The sequence below is a fragment of the Crinia signifera genome, unplaced genomic scaffold, assembly GCF_055691185.1.
Source record: "Crinia signifera unplaced genomic scaffold, ASM5569118v1 HAP2_SCAFFOLD_190, whole genome shotgun sequence".
NCBI classification, from domain to species: Eukaryota; Metazoa; Chordata; class Amphibia; order Anura; family Myobatrachidae; genus Crinia; species Crinia signifera.
Genome location: NW_028142083.1, coordinates 98838 through 118454, shown reverse-complemented (window position 1 = coordinate 118454; position 19617 = coordinate 98838). Strand labels below are relative to the sequence as shown.

Sequence of the window (19617 nt, the reverse complement as noted above, 5' to 3'; positions counted from 1 at the left end):
CTCCTAGATTGGATCCAGATGACACAGGCAGCACCGATGGCTTTACCAGTCTGGTAACATGGGGATCCACTGAGGGTGGTATTTCCCATGGTTTGCAATCCTCTGGTGGGAGGGGGTATTTGTTTAAGACCCTCCGTGGAATGCTGGCCTTTTTGCCTAACTCCTCCCACTGATTGGTCCTAATTTCAGTTAGGTAATCAGAATGTGGGAACTGGGCCTTAAGAACCTTTTGTTTTTTAAAAACATCTTTTGTTTTAGCGACAGGTTCAGGCTCCTCAGGGTCATACAATAAAACCGCTTTAATGGCATGTATCAGGGCTGCCACATCAGGAGTCTCAGCATGAACGGCAGGAGTGTCCACAGGCATGGGGTCATCCTGAGTATCATCCAAAATGATGTCATCCCCTGTATTATCGACATCATCTCCCCCATCGCCACCATCATCAGAATCAGTGTCATCCCGTGTATCTGCCAGCAACGGGGTCAACGGGGATCTACTGGGCTGTATGGTCTGGGGCAGCAGCTTTTGCATAGCCACCGTAGTCTGTTGCAAGGTCTGCACCGTGGTCGACAGGGCATCCACCCAAGGTGGAGGGGTCTGGACTACAGGGGGAGCAACAGCAGCGGGCAAGCGATCCACAAGAGTACCCAGCAATTGTTGGAAAGCTGCCCATGGGGGTTGTTGTACTGTGGCAGTGGACTGCGCAGGGGATATGCAGTTGACACACAGGCCATCCTGAACAACATCCATATCAGACAGGCCTGCAGCACAGCCCTTGCAGGACAAGAGCTGAGGAGATTCTGTCTGCTGACGCCCTCTTTTAGACATGGTGTACAAAACACACTGACAAGGAGAGCTGACAGTGCACAATAGGATAATTCACTAAGGAAAACCTAGAGTGATATCACTGAGTGTTGTGACCAATGAGTATTGCCTCAATATCAGAGGTGAAGGGACAGATCACTGGACAGAAGCAATGAAAAAAACTAGCACAGGTCACACACACACTATAGTCAGAAAAAGACTACCTCACCCTGTGTCAACCGCTTGACTCTATGGAGAAAAGTGGGAATAAGGGTGGCTGTGAAAGTGGCTACTGAACCTGTAGGCGATTTCACAGGGGAGAAGAGTGCCCGCTCTCTGGAAGTGCTGCTGCAGAAATGGCGCCTGTCCGAGAGAGGGGGGCGGGCACTAAGGTCACGGCTAATAGGGCGGCAGATCTCTGTGAGAATGGCGCCAAAGCCGGGGGAGGGGCTGCAGACCCGACGCCGCCTCCCCTTGCTGGACTTCCCCCACCGGGGATGTTAGCCAATAATGGGGACCCCTCTCCCCGGTCTGCGCTATTCCCCGGTGGTCTAGTGGGGTCCCGGGCCGAGGCCTGTACCCACGCCAGCTACCGCGTGCGTCTCCCACGCTGGCGCGGTACAGCAGCGATTTGCGCTCCAGGCGGAGCCTAACCTGCCCTCTGATCCAGCCACGCTGCCCGGGGTAAACCGACGGCGGTGCTAGGCGTCGCGGTATTCCCCCGCCGAGGTCCTCCGTGACGTGACGTCATTGGATGGAGCCGGCGCCGGGAGGGTGATGCGGCCGCACGCTCCGCCGTCAGTGACTGACGGCGGGGAGCAGCCTCAGCCGCGAAGCGGCTTCTGCCGCCGAGGCGGCAGATTTAAAAAGTAAAAAATAAAAAGTAAAAAGTAAAAATAAAATAGCTTTGTGGGGTTACCTCAGTGAGGTAACCCCCGCTGATAGAACAGGTGCGTCTGCTTCCTGCAGGCACCAAATAAAAACTGGCTGGATGAGCCTGGAGGCGGGGCTGTAGGGGAGAGGGCCCGGGCATCCTGGGAAAACATTGAAAGCTTCGCTGATTGGTGCCTCGGACCCCCTGGATCCACCTACAACCCCGATGTCCCCTGTGGGACCCATGGACCCTGAAAAGGAAAGGTAAGGGTCCCAGTGCATTGCTTTGCCCAGGGGCCTACACTGCTGTTACGACGGATTCAGTATGAAATCCCGGCGGTCGGGATCCCGGCATTCAAAATCCCGACGCCGGAATCCCGAACGCCGAAATCCTGACAAGGGGGGCACGTGGATCGCCCCCCCTTGCGGGCTCGCTGCACTCGCCACGCAGCAGGCCCGGTGCCTTGCTACGCTCGGCACGCTAATTTATTCTCCCTCCAGGGGTGTCGTGGATACCCACGGAGGGAGAAAGTGTCGGGATTTCGGCGGTCGGGATTCCGGCATCGGGATTCTGAACGCCAGGATTCCCTCCAACGGGATTTTAACTGCATCCCGTTAAGACAGCCCTGGCTGGGACTGAACCGTTTCAAAGTCCCGGTGCGACCCTGCATTTTGCGATGTGAAAGCTGTATCAGTGTGTCCGGTCATGTACTTTGACTATTCATGATCCAGCACTGAGATTGACTTATTTGTGAAGGCAGGAGAAATATTTTCATGGTCGCCAACCATCGAAGGATTTCTCCTGTAGCAGTGGAATACGAGGGCAAGTGTCTTTGTTACACATCCCCTTGCATTGTAGGGAGGGGAAACGGTGGGAACCGGTATTCGGCAGGACGGCCTCTCTAGCAATCAGGCACATCCCCTGGTGTTACTGTATAATGTCCCATTCCCAGCAGTCACCTCTCCGGTCACATCCCCCGGTGCTCCTGTATAATGCCCCATTCCCAGCAGTCACCTCTCCGGTCACATCCCCAGGTTTTACTGTATAATGCCCCAATCCCAGCAGTCACCTCTCTGGTCACATCCCCAGGTTTTACTGTATAATGCCCCAATCCCAGCAGTCACCTCTCTGGTCACATCCCCCGGTTTTACTGTATAATGCCCCAATCCCAGCAGTCACCTCTCCGTCACATCCGCCAGGGTTACTGTATAATGCCCCATTCCCAGCAGCCACCTCTCCGGTCATATCCCCCGGTGTTACTGTATAATTTCCCATTCCCAGCAGTCACCTCTCTGGTCACATCCCCCTGGTGATACTGTATAATTTCCCATTCCCACCAATCACCTCTCAGGTCACATCCCCCTGTGTTACTCTATAATGCCCCATTTCCAGCAGTCACCTTTCTGGTCACATCCAACGGTGTTACTCTATAATGCCCCAATCCCAGCAGTCACCTCTCTGTCACATCCGCCAGGATAACTATATAATGCCCCATTCCCAGCAGTCACCTCTCTGGTCACATCCAACGGTGTTACTCTATAATGCCCCATTCCCAGCAGTCACCTCTCTGGTCACATCCCCCGGTTTTACTGTATAATGTCCCAATCCCAGCAGTCACCTCTCCGTCACAACCGCCAGGGTTACTGTATAATGCCCCATTGCCAGCAGCCACCTCTCCGGTCACATCCCCCGGTGTTACTGTATAATTTCCCATTCCCAGCAGTCACCTCTCTGGTCACATCCCCCGGTTTTACTGTATAATGTCCCAATCCCAGCAGTCACCTCTCTGTCACATCCGCCAGGATTACTCTACAATGCCCCATTCCCAGCAGTCACCTCTCTGGTCACATCCCCCGGTTTTACTGTATAATGTCCCAATCCCAGCAGTCACCTCTCCGTCACATCCGCCAGGATTACTTTATAATGCCCCATTCCCAGCAGCCACCTCTCCGGTCACATCCCCCGGTGTTACTGTATAATTTCCCATTCCCAGCAGTCACCTCTCTGGTCACATCCCCCCGGTGTTACTGTATAATGTCCCATTCCAAGCAATCACCTCTCCAGTCACATCCCCCGGTGTTACTCTATAATGCCCCATTTCCAGCAGTCACCTCTCTGGTCACATCCAACGGTGTTACTCTATAATGCCCCATTCCCAGCAGTCACCTCTCCGGTCACATCCCCCGGTGTTACTGTATAATGTCCCATTTCCAGCAGTCACCTCCAACGGTGTTACTGTATAATTCCCCATTCCAAGCAGTCACCTCTCTGGTCACATCCCCCAGTGTTACTGTATAATGTCCCATACCCAGCAGTCACCTCTCCGGTCACATCCCCCGGTGTTACTGTATAATGTCCCATTTCCAGCAGTCACCTCTCCGGTCACATCCCCCGGTGTTACTGTATAATGCCTCATTCCCAGCAGTCACCTCTCTGGGGTTACTGGATAATGCCTCATTCCTGTATAATGTCCCATACCCAGCAGTCACCTCTCCGGTCCCATCTCCCGGTGTTACTGTATAGTGTCCCATTTCCAGCAGCCACCTCTCCAGTCACTTCCCCCGGGTCACTGTATAATGCCCCATTCCCAGCAGCCACCTCTCCGTTCACATCCCCCGGTTTTACTGTATAATGTCCCATTCCCAGCTGTATCCTCTACGGTCACATCCCCAGGTGTTACTGTATAATGTCCCATTCCCAGCTGTATCCTCTACGGTCACATCCCCCGGTGTTACTGTATCATGTCCCATTTCCAGCAGTCACCTCCCCCGGTGTTACTGTATAATTCCACATTCCCAGTAGTCACCTCTCTGGTCACATCCCCCGATGTTACTGTATAATGCCTCATTCCCAGCGGTCACCTCTCCGGTGTTACTGTGTAATTCCCCATTCCCAGCAGTCACCTCTCCGGTCACATCCCCCGATGCTAATGTATAATGACCCATTCCCAGCAGTCACCTCTCTGGTCACATCCCCTTTGTTACTGTATAATGTCCCATTCCCAGCAGTCTCCTCTCCGGTCACATTCCCCTGTGTTACTGTATAATGCCCCATTCCCAGCAGTCACCTCTCCGGTCTCATCCTCCGGTGTTACTGTATAATGTCCCATTCCCAGCACACACCTCTCTGGTTACATTCTTCTGATGTTACTGTATACTGTCCCATACCCAGCAGTCACCTCTCCGGTCACATCCCCTGGTGTTACTGTATAATGCCTCATTCCCAGCAGTCACCTCTCAGGGGTTACTGGATAATGCCTCATTCCTGTATAATGTCCCATACCCAGCAGTCACCTCTCCGGTCACATCTCTCGGTGTTACTGTATAATGTCCCATTTCCAGCAGCCACCTCTCCAGTCACTTCCCCCGGTGTTACTGTACAATGTCCCAATCCCAACAGTCACCTCTCCTTCACATCCCCCGGTGTTACTGTATAATTTCCCATTCCCAGCAGTCACCTCTCTGGTCACATCCCCCCCCGGTGTTACTGTCTAATTTCCCATTCCCAGCAGTCACCTCTCTGGTCACATCCCCCCGGTGTTACTGTATAATGTCCCATACCCCATAATCCTAAGTGAGGAGAAAAATGTTAAATCAACTGCACTGATGGTATAGCAGCTCTCATAAATGCAAAGGTTCTGAGGGGTAAAAAAGAGCGCTGGGATTAGTTTATACGAGTGACACGTGTAAAGTAAAAATTTATTAGTCAAATAATGTTTACACTCCTTTTTTGTCGCGCTTTCCCTACTAACCCTAACCTTACAGAGGCAGCGGTATTCCTCAGCTCAGTTGCTGTCCGCTTCTGGGTGGAATCTTCTGTTGCGGCTTTGGTCCCGGGACGCGGCTTGCTGACGTCAGCGACTGGCGTGTCGGTACTTCGGGCAGCAGCAAGATGGCTTCTCCTCTCCTTAAGTCTCCAACCCGTTTCATGCCTCGCTGGGCACTTTGTCAAGGTGGGGTGACTGATAGAAGTTGCTCCCTGTATGTAAGGAAATGAAGTAGAAATTCACATCCAATTTTAACATTTTGTGTATTTCAAAAATGTAAAGAAATAAAAAGTTTGGACATTTTCCGAGCAACAATCTGGTTGGAACAAATATTTTAACGACATATTGGGTGTCACGAACGGTGAAACGGTGTCAAGGCATGCATTATATGTAATAGTAGAGTGCAAGACTAATAAAAAGACTAATAAAGAGATTACATCGCCATATGTGCCAAAGTGGTTTGTGCAAAAGGCTAGTGAACAGCTAACGAACCCAATACACCAATCATGTCCAAACTATGGCCCGCCAGCTGTTGTGAAACTGCAAGTCCCATCATGCCTTGCCACAGCTTTGCTATTAGGGAATACTAAAACTATGGCAAGGCATGCTGGGATGTGTAGTTTCAAAACAGCTGAAGGGCCACATTTTGGACATGCCTGCAACATAAGCTCAGTGACAAACGAGCTTTAAAATCAAAGTCAATTGTTTGGTGACCCGACTCCCAGGCTGCACCTCACCTGGATTTCTCCTCGCACCCTTCACGCACAGTAGGGCAATAAGCTGCATCTAGTTTATTTAGGGCGCAAAAATGCAGCCGACAAGACCAGGACAAGTGCTGCGAACAATTCATTAGCTCCCACTACATTAGGCAAGAGCTACGGGTGCACAAAACAATTGAATCACCATTATATGTTGTTTAGCACCTTACATAAATTATATATATATTTTTTATTATTATTATTTTAATATGCAGTACAGTAAGACCAGCAACCCTTACCACCAGCATAGCTCTGCTCCAACACTCATGAAGCACCGCCTACATGTTTTGATTGGCCCACAATCCAATCAGTCAAAGAAAATGGATCACCATCAATAGGTAAAAACATTGATGGTCATCCATTGCATAGTATGCCACAATCAATGGGCAGTTGCACTATTGTCATCAATTGCAAAGACGTCCATCCCTAAAGCTGTGCACACACAGTGCAAGTGAGCCTTTGTGCTAAGTTTGCAGTTAAGCACAGATGGCTCAGCATTGTGTGCTGAACAATCTGTCACGGCCAGTGTTCTCTGGTGTGAGAACACTGGCGATGACTAGATTTATAACTGGATGCAAATGTGTAAATCTAGTCAGGCAACAGCGACGCGCGGGACCGCGCAATCGTCATCACCAGAGGGTATACACGTGGAGTAATCCTTTTCTCATTTCTAAGCGATCTAGTCAGATCACTTAGAAATAAGCCTCATATCCCCCTGGGCGGGATGTATTAATGTACATCGCCAGCCGCCGCGATGCTACCGCATATGTATTAACATATGCGGCTAGCATCGGGGTGCGGTGACGGAGACCCCCGCGATACCTGTAATGTGGTGTGCGGGGGTCTCCGTCACATCCTGGCGGCTGTCAGTGTCCCCCTGCCTCTCCTCCTCCTCCCTACAGCCGGATGTCCTCCCGGCTGTGACACCTGCTGGGGGAGGAGTAGATCGATGGAGGATGGGAGGGGGGGTCACAAGGACGGCGGGCGGCGATAGAAGCCCATAGGCATCTATAGGGTATCGCCACCCAGAGGTGGCGATACCCTGCCAGGCGGAGATGGGGCGGACGGGTAATGGTACATAGGAAAATGCGGTAAAACCCCCGTTTTATCACATTTTCCCTTTAGTACATCCCGCCCCCTGTGTGTATGCCCCATTAGGATAGTAGATAATACAGTATACACTTTAGACTACAGTATAACTAATGTGACAATAATCCCTGTATAACCATCCAGCAAGCAATCCCGGCGGGTGACATGTACTTGGTGTCACCTGAACGCAGCAGTGATCCCAGCCTATATACAGTATGCCCAGTTATCCTACATCTGCACTAATGGCTACGTGCAGTTTGCTAGCCTGTACGGTTTGGCGCACCTGTATCTCACCACATTGGCATGCCGGGCACATATTTACCATTACACTCACATGTGTGTATTATCATAGAACATAGCAAAGCGCGCATAGCTACTGCAGCAGAGAGAGAGAACATATAGTATACACACAGAGGCTTCCCATAGATTATAATCTGGTCTATATACACCTGTGTCACACTTTGGGAAAGCAGATAGATAATATACAGTGTATAATAATGCAGACAGCACTGGGGCTGAGATATTACAACCTGAGCCATAGAGTAGCGCTGCTGAGGATACACTGGTATGCCCATACACATAGATATCCCCAGTAGCACCATGCAGCAGCCCTGTGGGAGTCACATACATGACCAACATACAGACTGAGCTCCAGTCCTCACCCACAGGTTGCTCAATGCTCAGGGGGTGTTCTGCACATGTGCACTTACCACATACTTGCCTACTTTTGAAAATTAGTTTCAGGGAGATTATAGATTGCACTGAAAAGCATTGTGCAGAGCACACTTGAGGGGGCGTGTCACAATCTACCCAAGGGGTGTGTCTATCTCCATATATGGGTGTGTCTACTGTGACCAAGTGGTGTGTCCTGCAGCGGCACATAAAAACGAAAGTACAAAGCGCAGTACTGGCTACACACTGATCTCTCAGCTACATTACACGGAAGGGCTACTCCCTGACATCACAGCTACATTACACAGCATGACTGACATCACATAGCAGGGCTACTCATTGACATAACACATGAGGGCTCATGCTGACATTACACAGCAGAGCATAATACTGACATATACATCATTATATAGAGTATATGTGACATACTATACATTTGGTAGACTTGTGGTTTTTTTTTTTTTTAAACAGGGCACCTTGGGGGGGTTTAAACTAGACATCTCCTCTGCAGGTCCCACCCTATTAGAATATGAGACAGGCGGAATCAGGCACAAACAGAGAGAAGTGAAAGAGAGAAAGCGTGTGTGTGCGTGCGCGCGAAAGAGAGAGATAGAGAATGTCAGGGGGGGGGGTAGGTAAATGAAGGAAACGTGAGGAGGAGAATGAGAGAGTGTCAAAGTGTGTGAAAGATAAGAGATAAATAATTTGGCTGTCAGGAAAAGTGAGGGAATGGCAGAAAGAGTGAGAAAGTGTCAAGGATAAAGAGAGGGTGAGAGAGAGAGTTCCCAGGACTGAGAGTTGCTGGAGATGATATAATTGGGGTGAAAGAGAGAGTGAGTGTCACGGACAGAGAAAGGGGCTGAGAGAGAGGGGAGAGAGAAATGGGGTGATAGAGGGTGTCAGAGGGGCATGAGAAGAAGGGGGTGACAGATGATGTCAGGGATATAGAGAAGGGGGATAAGAGAGAAGGTGTCATGGATAGAGAAAGGTGCTGTGAGAGAGGGAAGGAAGAAAGAAAGAAAGAAAGAAAGAAAGAAAGAAAGAAAGAAAGAAAGGGGATGAGAGAATGTCAGGAATAGAGAGTGGGTGAGAGAAGGTGTAACGGATAGAGGGCTAAGAGAGAGAGGGGGGAGAAAAAGAGAGGGTGTCAAGGATAGAGAGATGGGGGATTGAGAGAGAGAGAGGGAATAGAGAGAGGGTCTCAGGGATAGAGAGAGGGGGGGGGGGGGTGAGAGTGAGAAGGCGACGGAGATAGAGAGGGGGTGAAAAGGAGAGGAGAGTAGGAGGTGAGAGAAGAGACCGAAAGGGCTGAGAGAGGGTGTCCAGTATAGAGAGGGGGAAGAGAGAAAAGGATGTCAGGGATAGAGGGTGAGATGTACTGTACTAAGCCTTGAAAAGTGATAAAATGGAGAGTGATAAACCACCAGCCAATCAGCTCCTACCTGTCATTTTTCAAACTGTGGCATGGCATGTAGGAGCTGATTGGCTGGTGGTTTATCACTCTCCATCTTATCACTTTTCAAGCTTAGTACATTTGGCCCAGGGAGGGATGTATTAATATACATCGCCGCCCCTCGCCTGCCAGCCGCCACGATGCTACACATATGTACTAACATATGCGGCTGGCATCGGGTTGCGGTGACGGAGACCCCCGCGATACCTGTGATGTGGTCTGCGGGGGTCTCCGTCACATCCCGGAGGCTGTCAGTGTCCCTCTGCGTCTCCTCCTCCCCCTGCAGCCGGATGTCCTCCCTGCTGTGACACCTGCTGGGGGAGGAGGAGATCGATGGAGGACGGGAGGGGGGGTCGCGCGGACGGCGATAGAAGGGGTATCGCCACCCCTTCCAGTCGTAGATGGGGCAGAAGAGAGCACTAACCAGGCAGCATGGAGGTGACTGTGAGGAACTGCTGCCAAGTTGCGTCCATGTTGGAGTCATGTCCTGGGAAAGGAGACAGCAATGAAGAATGTACATCTAAAATAGACGAACCAGAGGCTCTAACCTCAGTGCCGTGGGTAAAGGGGGATGTGATGAGAGTTAGCAGGAGAGGGATACATTTGTGGAGTGGGTAGGTGGTCAGGGGGATGTGAGGAGAAAGTTAGGAGAGGGGTACCTGTGAGGGAGGGGTGTCAGGAGTGGGATGTGAGCCTGTAAGCATGGTGACTGACACACTGCTTGGGGAGGGGCCACGTGCTGTGTTCTTCCCACAGGACTACCAGCTATCCTTTCAATCCCCATCCCCATTTATTCTAAACTTGCGCATGCGCAATCCACATTGTAAGAGGGGGCAGCTTTGGGGAATACTGGCACTGCGCTTGGGCTAAAAGCAGGAGCCTCCTGCAAAATGCAGGAGGGAAGGCAAGTGTGCCCCCCATATAACACACCGTAGTACATTATAACACCCAGTACATTATACACCCCCACCCCATATTGGACCTAGTACATTCACATATACAACATAGTATATTATACACAGCTCCCCTCCCCCATATTGCACTCAAAACACACAGCACATAACACAATACTAAATTATACACAGACCCCCCACAACCAGTGAGCACACGTTATATTACACACACACCTGACCCCCCCATACACACATTATATACAGCCCCCATTCCCACAGCACTCACTTGGCTGTGTTCTTCCTTCCAGGCAGTGCAGGAAGTCATCACATTACAGGCAGAAGACGAGGAGCCTGTAGCTGGACTAGAGCAGCTGCAGCCTGCAGGACTGACACACACGGAGCCTCAGTGTGGGGGCGGGGCCAGCCTCAGGAAGCCCCGGTTGCTATTTCTCCTTCTCCCAGTGCACAGACAGACAGTCTGGACTTCCTGTCTGTGTGCCCAGCAGCTCGGCCCCCGGCGCTACCAACAACTACCCAGCGGTGCGACTTCCCGATACAGGCCCCACCCCCCGGCCAGTTCAGGACGCGCGCATGCGCAGTCCAAATTCAATGGAGGCTTACAAAAAAACCGGGAGGAAGGAGGGGGATTGCGGGGCAGCGGGAGGCTCATGCAAAAATCGGGAACCTCCCGCTGAATGCGGGAGGGTAGGCAAGCCTGCTGTGACTGCTGACACATATTCACACGCACAATATTTGTTTTCACTTTATTCCTTTAAGAGAGGGCACCAAATTCCAGCTTGTATCCAGGTGACCGGGATGAACTTACACCCCTGCCCAGCGATTTCATCGGTGGCTGGGAGCCGACTTCGGCAAGTGCAGAAAATGTAAACAGTATGCCCCAATAAAACTGCATTTAGAACTACAGTAACATTACCTTTTTAGCAGGTCTGTTAAGGTGCCCATACACAGTGCGATGCGATGGCGCTCCCACAGGCATCGCATCGCACAGTACAAAAAGTATGCGCTGCACATACTTATTGTACTGCTTTCTGATTGCATCACACGCAAAACGCATGTGATGCGATCCAGCCCATAACGGGTGCAATAATCGCGCCGTGTATGTGCGGCACTGCTGAGGTGGTGGGCGGAGAGAGTTCCGGCAGGTCGGGAAAAGACGGGCAGCGTGTGAGCGGTTGTTCAGACGCTGCCCGGCATTAGACTGCCCATGCGCAATCCCGAAATTGGAGTGGAATTGAAATCTCAGACATTTTGGGGACCAATCCCGGGATCCCAGGATTGGCCACCCTAGACTAATGTAAACAAGCGTTACATGGACGTGTGTCATTATATAGGTATAGTAGCCGTCCTTCCGCCCCTCACAGCAGTCATATAAAGCTGCTACGTGTGTACTTCCGGCTATACTGAGCAGACCCACTCACGGACAGGTTAAGGACTATGGGCCAGATGTACTAAGCTTCAAAAGTGATAAAATGGAGAGGGATAAACAGCCAGCCAATCAGCTCCCACCTGCCATGTCACACGCTGTGTTTGAAAAATGTCAGGCGGGAGCTGATTGGCTGGCTGTTTATCGCTCTCCATTTTATCACTTTTGAAGCTTAGTGCATCTGGCCCTATAACCGGTCTGTGTCTGCTGTCACCAAGCTATTCTCCTCTGATTTAACATAACATTAGTTATCTGGCCTCCCTTACTGGACAACCAAGGGGAAAACATCACCAGGCTAATAAAAATGATCACACACACACACACACACACACACACACTGAATAGGTTTGCATGCATTAGGTGGACCACTGAAGGTCGACAAATTTAAAAGGTCTAAACATGTCACAATTCAATGAATGTGGTTTTGGGCACCTACAGCCTGTGTACATTTCACATTTGTAAACTAATCAGCAGCAATAGTTAGCTTAATTCACCAGAATACAGATCTCCATAGCTGATTATATAAATGCCAGTAACAAATATGGCCGCCTGGCCTCAGTGTGTTGGCAGGATCAGCCATGTTGCTGTCCCAACTGTAGCAATTTGTCAGTTGGTGTACCTGAGACTGAAGAGAGAAGCTGCTTCTGGAAGAGAGAGCTAGTTTGCTGCGACAGCTAGTGTTGTACTCCCAGCAGATTTCTACAGGATCCCGCTATTCAGAGCCCCATAACACCTGAGCTTTACTGGACATTGTTTGTTGTGGTTATTGTGCTTATATTTCAGATCGAGATGAGCAGAAGAGAGTTACCGCGGCTCCAGGAGGACCAGAGGAGATGGAGCCGCCAAGGAGATCAAGGTAAGTGAGCTATTGGGGCAGTTAGTCCAATCTAAGGGGGCAATTTATAACAGCAGGGAGAGAGATAAAGTACCAAACTACCAGCTTCTGTCATTAATAATAATAGGAGTTGTTTGGCTGGTACTTTATCTCTCCCACTTTACCTTTCTACATGCCATGATATCTCTCTGCCTGTGTGGCATGCGGGCGGCAGTTGGGGTTAGCTGCACATGAGCTGTATGTAATACCCTCACTTTGTGGGAGATTCATGAAATCTTGGAGAGAGATACAGGGCACAATCTTTAAATCCATTTTAGACACTTAAAACCTATTGCTTATGATAAATGGTGCTGCAGCAAACCAGCACCCAAATGCCATTTTTCAAAAACATGACAGGAGCGGATTGGCTGGAGCTAAAACTTTTGATAAATGGGCCCCAAAGAGGTCTATGTACTAAGACTTGGAAAGAGATAATGTGGACAGAGATAATCTACCAACACGCCAGCTCCTAACTAACATTTTCAAACACCTCCTGTAACATGGCAGCGAGGAGCTGATTGGCTGGTACTTTATAACCAAACCCTTTATCCCAGGCTTAGTACATAGACCCCAAAGTACCAATAATCAGTCCCTAAATGTCATTTTCAAACCTTCTGTAACATGGCAGTGAGGAGCTGACTGGCGGTACTTCATAACTAGACACTTTATCCCAAGGTTAGTACATAGGCCTCCAAAGCCCCTGGCATTTTCAGGCTGACAGGGAGATGCGGTAAGCTTTAGCGACTGGTAGAGATAAAGTACCTTTACCTTTAGCCCCTAACTGTCATGTTACAAGCTCGGTTTTTGCAATAGTTCAGTCTTTATTCATTGCTATGGGAGGTGCTACCCACAGCTTCAGCTGGGACCTACAACACCTAGCAAGCCTTCTCGTAGGTGCACTAAGGATCCTTTTACTGAATCATAAAATATCACTTTTATTAGTATATAAAATGTAAATAGCATCCTGGGGAAATATTCACTGACCTTCACTCTGATTCCTTCCTAATGCCTGATGTTACTCTGGGTATGGGCTGATTGCACTAAGGTCAACATACATTGGGTCCATCACTGAAGGTTGACACGAGCCAAGGTCGACATAACAGTGGACATTATCACACCACTCAACATTTCATCTGGCATTCCCTCTGTATTTATCTGTAATTTGTCAGCTTCACCGGTTTGGGGATCTCACGTTTAGCACCGATAAATACGGTATATAGAATGTTATTTGCATTATTTTAAAAGCATATAAAGGTGTTTTTCCTGCTTGATATTATATGAACCATTGTCAGTTTGGAATATTTAATTTATGTTTTCATTTGTTACACACTGTTATACTTTTTTGGGTACTTGTTTCCTAGCACGGCGCCCATTGCATCGTATACCATAAGCCTTACAATGGTATGCGATGCGACGCGATGGCACCCGATGTTATACAATTTAAAATCGTATACCATTGTATATGGCATACAATGGCATGGGATACGATTTTAAATTGTATAAGCACCCTAATGGGTGCTTTCAATGTTAAATGGCCCCCTATAAGATTATTAATTGTATAAGCACCGTAATGGGTGCTTACAATGTTAAAAGCACCCCCACTATCAATGCCAACCACACTATCAATGCCATCCCAAAGCATGGCGAGCGCAATACAAGTAAAGTAATACGCTTCGGGCTCAGTGGCTCGCTGCGCTCGCCACACTATATAAAATCAACTCCACGCCGACGTGGATACTGGGGGTATGAAAAGGTCGGAGGACGCGTACCGCCGCCGCTCGCCACGCTTCGGGTTGGCGTTGATAGTGGGTGTGGCATGGGGGTGCAATTAACATTGTAAGCAACCATTAGGGTGCTTATACAATTTAAAATCGCATCGCATGCGGCTATATGGCATGCGATGCGATAGAATGCATAAGATGCCATACGATTGAAAATCGTGGCGCCGTGCTAGGAAACAAGTACCCTTTTTTGTAATCCGTTTGGCTATAGTAATGGGGGGTTGGGATCATTTGGTCTACAGCATGATGGTCGACACCATTAGGTCAACATGGGAAAAGGTCGACATGGTTCTAGGTCGAAAGGTCATTAGTTCGACAGGTGATTAGTTAGACAAGGTCTAGGTCGACAGTCAAAAGGTCGACATGGAGTTTTTCACTGTTTTTTTTTTACCTGAATATCAACACAGTCGACATGGACACAGTTTAAAGTGCACCGCATCTGTCCAACTACTGACCTTTCGCCCTAGAACCATGTCAACCTTTTTCGGTACTTGTGTATTTTGGCGGCGCCCATCGCATACCATAACGCATACGATGGTATGCGATGCGACGCGATTTGCTTCAATAGTGTGCGATGGCATACAATTTTCAAATTGTATGCCATTGTACATGGCATACAATGCCATACGATGCGATGCGATTAAACATTGTATAAGCACCCTAATGGGTGCTTACAATTTTAAATGCACCCCCACGCCACCCCCCCACTATAAACGTAAACCCGAAGCGTGGCGAGCGCAGCGAGCCCGCGAGGGGCGGCGGTACGCATCCTACGACCTTTTCATACCCCCACTATCCACCTCGGCGTGGAGTTGAGAATAGAATAGTGTGGCGAGCGCAGCGAGCCCCGCGAGGGGACGCGGATACCTGTGAAGCCCACGAAGGGACGCGTTTACCTGTGAAGGTATCCGCGTCCGCTCGCCACGCACCATTAGGGTGCTCAAAAGCACCCTTTAGGGTGCTTATACGATTTTTCATCGTATAGGGGGTCAAAATCCAGTACATGGCATGCGATGCGATGCGTTCATCGTACGATGTACATCGGGGGCGCCGCTATAATACACAAGTACCCCTTTTTCTATGTCGACCTAGACCCATGTTGTCGAACATGCTGTAGACCAAATGACCACATCCCAGTAACGGGCTGATACAGCAGCCATATCATTTTTCAAAACTTTATTATTTCGTTTAGCATGACCACTGCTCCGGGAGAGATTCTAATTTATTATACCACTGTAATATATGATATGAATAGCTTATTCTAAAAGGTGCAAACACACGAAATGATGTTGGAAACGATGTTGGAAATGATCCAACATGGTTTCAGATGGTTTCAAATCGTTCAACGTGCGTACACACGAAACGATTTGAAACACTTCACAAAAAATTGGCCTATGATCTTCCTGCATGCTAGGAATATCATAGACCAATCCTAATGATCGGCTGGTGCAAGGAACGATTTGAATAGGCTGTTCCTATTGAGATCGGGATTGTCCACATCTTGCTTCAAATCTTTCAGTGTGTATGCACCTTTACTCTTGTCCATTAGTGGTCATGCCCGAGTTCAATCATGTTTGAGCTGAGCTCTTAAAAAGGTGCCATTGCCTCCTGAACCGCCCATATTGTTTAAGTCATCTGTGTATCAGTAATCATTGCCAGACATTTCAGCAAGATATAACCGGCAATACTCTGCTACCTAGTTACACATATTATTCATATAGTGGTCAGATCGCACAATAGAGCACAAACACTACAATCCGTTAAGGCAGCACGCTCCAGGTAACAGTCAGGCTGCGGCTCTTGCTAGAGCGGTATAGCCCAGTGAGGGCTGACTTTGACACTCCAGCTTTGTTGGACTACACATCCCAGCATGCCCTGCTAGTTTTACCAATTGGCTATGCTAAAACTGATGCAGGGCATGCTGGGATGTGTAGTTCAACAACAGCTGGAATGTCAAGGTTAGCCGTCACTGGTATAGACTGTCAGGGTAGCCCTCTTATAAGGGTTTAGGGATCACAGATCGCAGATCCTGACCACAAAGTGGTTGGGATTGGTAAATCAGGTTCAAGTGGACATGGTGCATTATTAATCACTGACCCATGTGACACAGGCCGACTCCATGGTACACTTATGGTGGTTCTGTATGGTAATCACTGGGTTCTGGTCTGGTACTATCAGGCTCTTTCAGAGGTTCTTAGAGGCCCAAAGAAACACACATTTTTGAGGTCCCCACCATCTTATTCTTAAACAAAAATAATAATAACATTTGTCATGTTAAATTGATTTGAATGCTTACCTTTAATAAAATGTACATATAAATTCTGTATACATATACTGATGTAGTGGATTATTGGCGATTTCAAGTTCTAGTTTAGACACTAGGTATTCATCTAGTTGCCAAAATAGCAAATAGACAAATATAAAAAAAAAAAACCTCACAAAAATAACTCTAGAAATAAGGATTTCCAGTTAGAGGCATGAATAATACCCATGCCACCCCATCCACACATACTATATCTGGTAGGCACTGGCTATTATTGCTCTGTAATGTTATCTTTCTAACAAACGATAATACCCCTTTCACACCAGAAAATGCAGGGAACCACCCAGGAATTCGGCCCAGGGATCATGCCCCGGTTGGCCCCTTTCACACCAGAAAAGTCTCTGCGTTTTCTGGTGTGGGAAGGAGGCAGAGAGGAGGCCGTCAGAAGGCAGGGGTAGCTGGGATGGTGGCGGAGGCCGGTGAATAGTACTCACCCTGGGTTGCTGGTCCTCGGTGCAAGCCGGTGATCCACACAGGTCAGACAGCAGGTGCAGATGACGCAGCTCTCCGGCGGGAGTAAGGGCACCGGAGAGCTGCATCATCTTCATCCACCTCCTGTCCTGTCATCTGCGCCCGCCGCCTGTGTGGATCCCCAGCCTGACCATCTGCACCATGGACCAGTAACCAGGGTTAGTAATCCCTACCCCATTCAAAACGGCCAGGACCTTGGGTTGAACCCGTGAACAACCCTGCTTGGTTGAAATCCTGGCAAATTTTCCCAGGAGTTTGGCCCGGGAACCTAACAAACCAGCGCTACCCGGGAAATTAGGCTGGTGTGAAAGGGGTATTACAAAAACTCACTTGAAATATAACCCTGATATTCTGCCTCTCATCACTGACAAATCATAATTATGAGGTTGTTGATATTCTGCCATCGAAAAAACGGTTCCGCAGTATCCCGGTACGTACAAAGCGCATGCTAAACAGTTTTTTTTCCAACTGCTGTTAATATGCTGAATGATAAACAATGAAATGGGATATGTTTGTGCAGGTACTTGTGTGTCATTTTTTGTTGACAGTGCATTGTTGTAGTGTATTGTTGACACAATAAAGTATTATATTCAGAATGTGATTGCTGTAACTCAATTTGCTGATCAGCAATTGCTTTGAACATGTTATTTATTAATAATACCGTAGTTATTTAATAATTATCTAGTAATTATAGCTACAATATAAAGGTATATCTTTTCAGACGATTCTACGCAGACCGTTTTTGTGGAGAGGCTGCGCTCCGAGCGCCAAAGAAGATCTCGTCAGGAAACCAGTGACGAAACATCTCAAAGGGAGAACAGAGCCCGAAGCCGTTCACCCATTTTTATCCCTGGTCCCAGGGAACTTCATCGAGCCTCTGATCCTCCAGCTGAACATCATCAGAATTACGCAGACCTCGTAGACGAGCTCAAGAGGGAGTATTTCAATGACAGGATGTTGGAGATGCACGAGCAGATTCCAGAGTCGACCATCTTTGTTGAGATCAACGCGCAAGACTTCCTGTCGTCTGAAATGGTGTTCATCGGTGAGCTTAACCAACCAGCCATGATTGTAGAGGTCAACGGACAGCATATCCTGGCCATGGAGGTAGACAGCGACAGTCGTAACCCCGAATACCTGCAGATACGTCTCACCAGGGAGAATGTCGCACCCTGGGATTTGGAGATCAGCGCATTTCCATCGTGCACTATTGCTGAGGATGAAGAGCCGCAATTCTGCGTGATCTGTATTATGGAGTTCCAAAATGGAGAGCGGGTGTCAGTTCTGCCCTGTGGCCACAGATTTCATCCGAGCTGCATCTACGTGTGGACGGACTCAAATCCCAGCTGTCCTGTGTGCCGCAGACAGTCCACTCGGTGGCCGGTCCTGTGTCGTATCTCCTGAATACACCGAGAACATGAAGATCTTCTCCACCGTACATCGTGGTAATTCCTTCTATCTCTCTCCTCACAGGTGTTATCCCATTTTGGGTTTTCTTCTCTCTCTTTTCTTTACACTCTTTTCTGTCTATCGCACCATCACAACCGCTCTATCCCATCCCATCAGCTTTCAGCTGCCTCTATTACACTCCACCCACACTCCTGCAGCCTAGGGCTGACACGACTTGGGAGCATTTTGCCACTCGTCACCGTTAGCGGTGAGGGTCCCGAGGGATTTTCCCTGTTATCTCCTGAATACACGGTGACACTATTGGCTCGTGTTCTCCGTGCAGGTTTATCAGGAATTTCAGGTTTTTACCTCGGGCCAAGTCGTCTCACCCCCTCCTACCCCTCACTTAGCATTAGTCATGTTAGTATTTGGTTTTACTACACTCCACACACACTCCTGTGGCCATTTTGGGTTTGCTTCTCGCTCCTCTTTTCTTTACACTCTTTTCTGCTTTCTGCACCATCACAACCGCTCTATCCCATCCCATCAGCTTTCAGCTGCCTCTATTACACACCACCCACACTCCTGCGGGCTAGGGCTGACACAACTTGGGAGCATTTTGCCACTCGTCACCGTTAGCGGTGAGGGTCCCGAGAGATTTTCCCTGTTATCTCCTGAATACACGGTGACAATATTGGCTTGTGTTCTCCGTGCAGGTTTATCAGGAATTTCAGGTTTTTACCTCGGGCCAAGTCGTCTCACCCCCTCCTCCCCCCTCACTTGGTATTAGTCAGGTTGGTAATTATTTTTACTACACCCCACCCACACTCATGCGGCCTAGGGCTGACACGACTTGAGAGCATTTTGCCACTCGTCACTGTTAGCGGTGAGGGTCCCGAGGGATTTTGTCCTGTTTTTGCCTGAATACACGGTGACACTATTGGCTCGTGTTCTCCGTGCAGGTTTATCAGGTTTTTCAGGTTTTTACCTCGGGCCAAGTCATCTCACCCCCTCCCCCCCCCCCC

General features: G+C 48.9%; 1 protein-coding gene across 7 annotated transcripts in view; it reads right to left on the bottom strand.

Moving 5' to 3' along the window:
- Nucleotides 1-2218: 2218 nt before the first annotated feature.
- Nucleotides 2219-19617, bottom strand: part of LOC146053730 (uncharacterized) — a 116235-nt gene continuing 98836 nt past the window's right edge. For all 7 annotated transcript variants that reach the window (XM_083168012.1, XM_083168014.1, XM_083168017.1 and 4 more), the window contains one exon: nt 2219-5657. In XM_083168012.1, the coding sequence (XP_083024138.1) occupies nt 5385-5657 (273 nt within the window). In that variant the 3' untranslated portion in view covers nt 2219-5384. The remainder of the gene's footprint in view (nt 5658-19617) is intronic.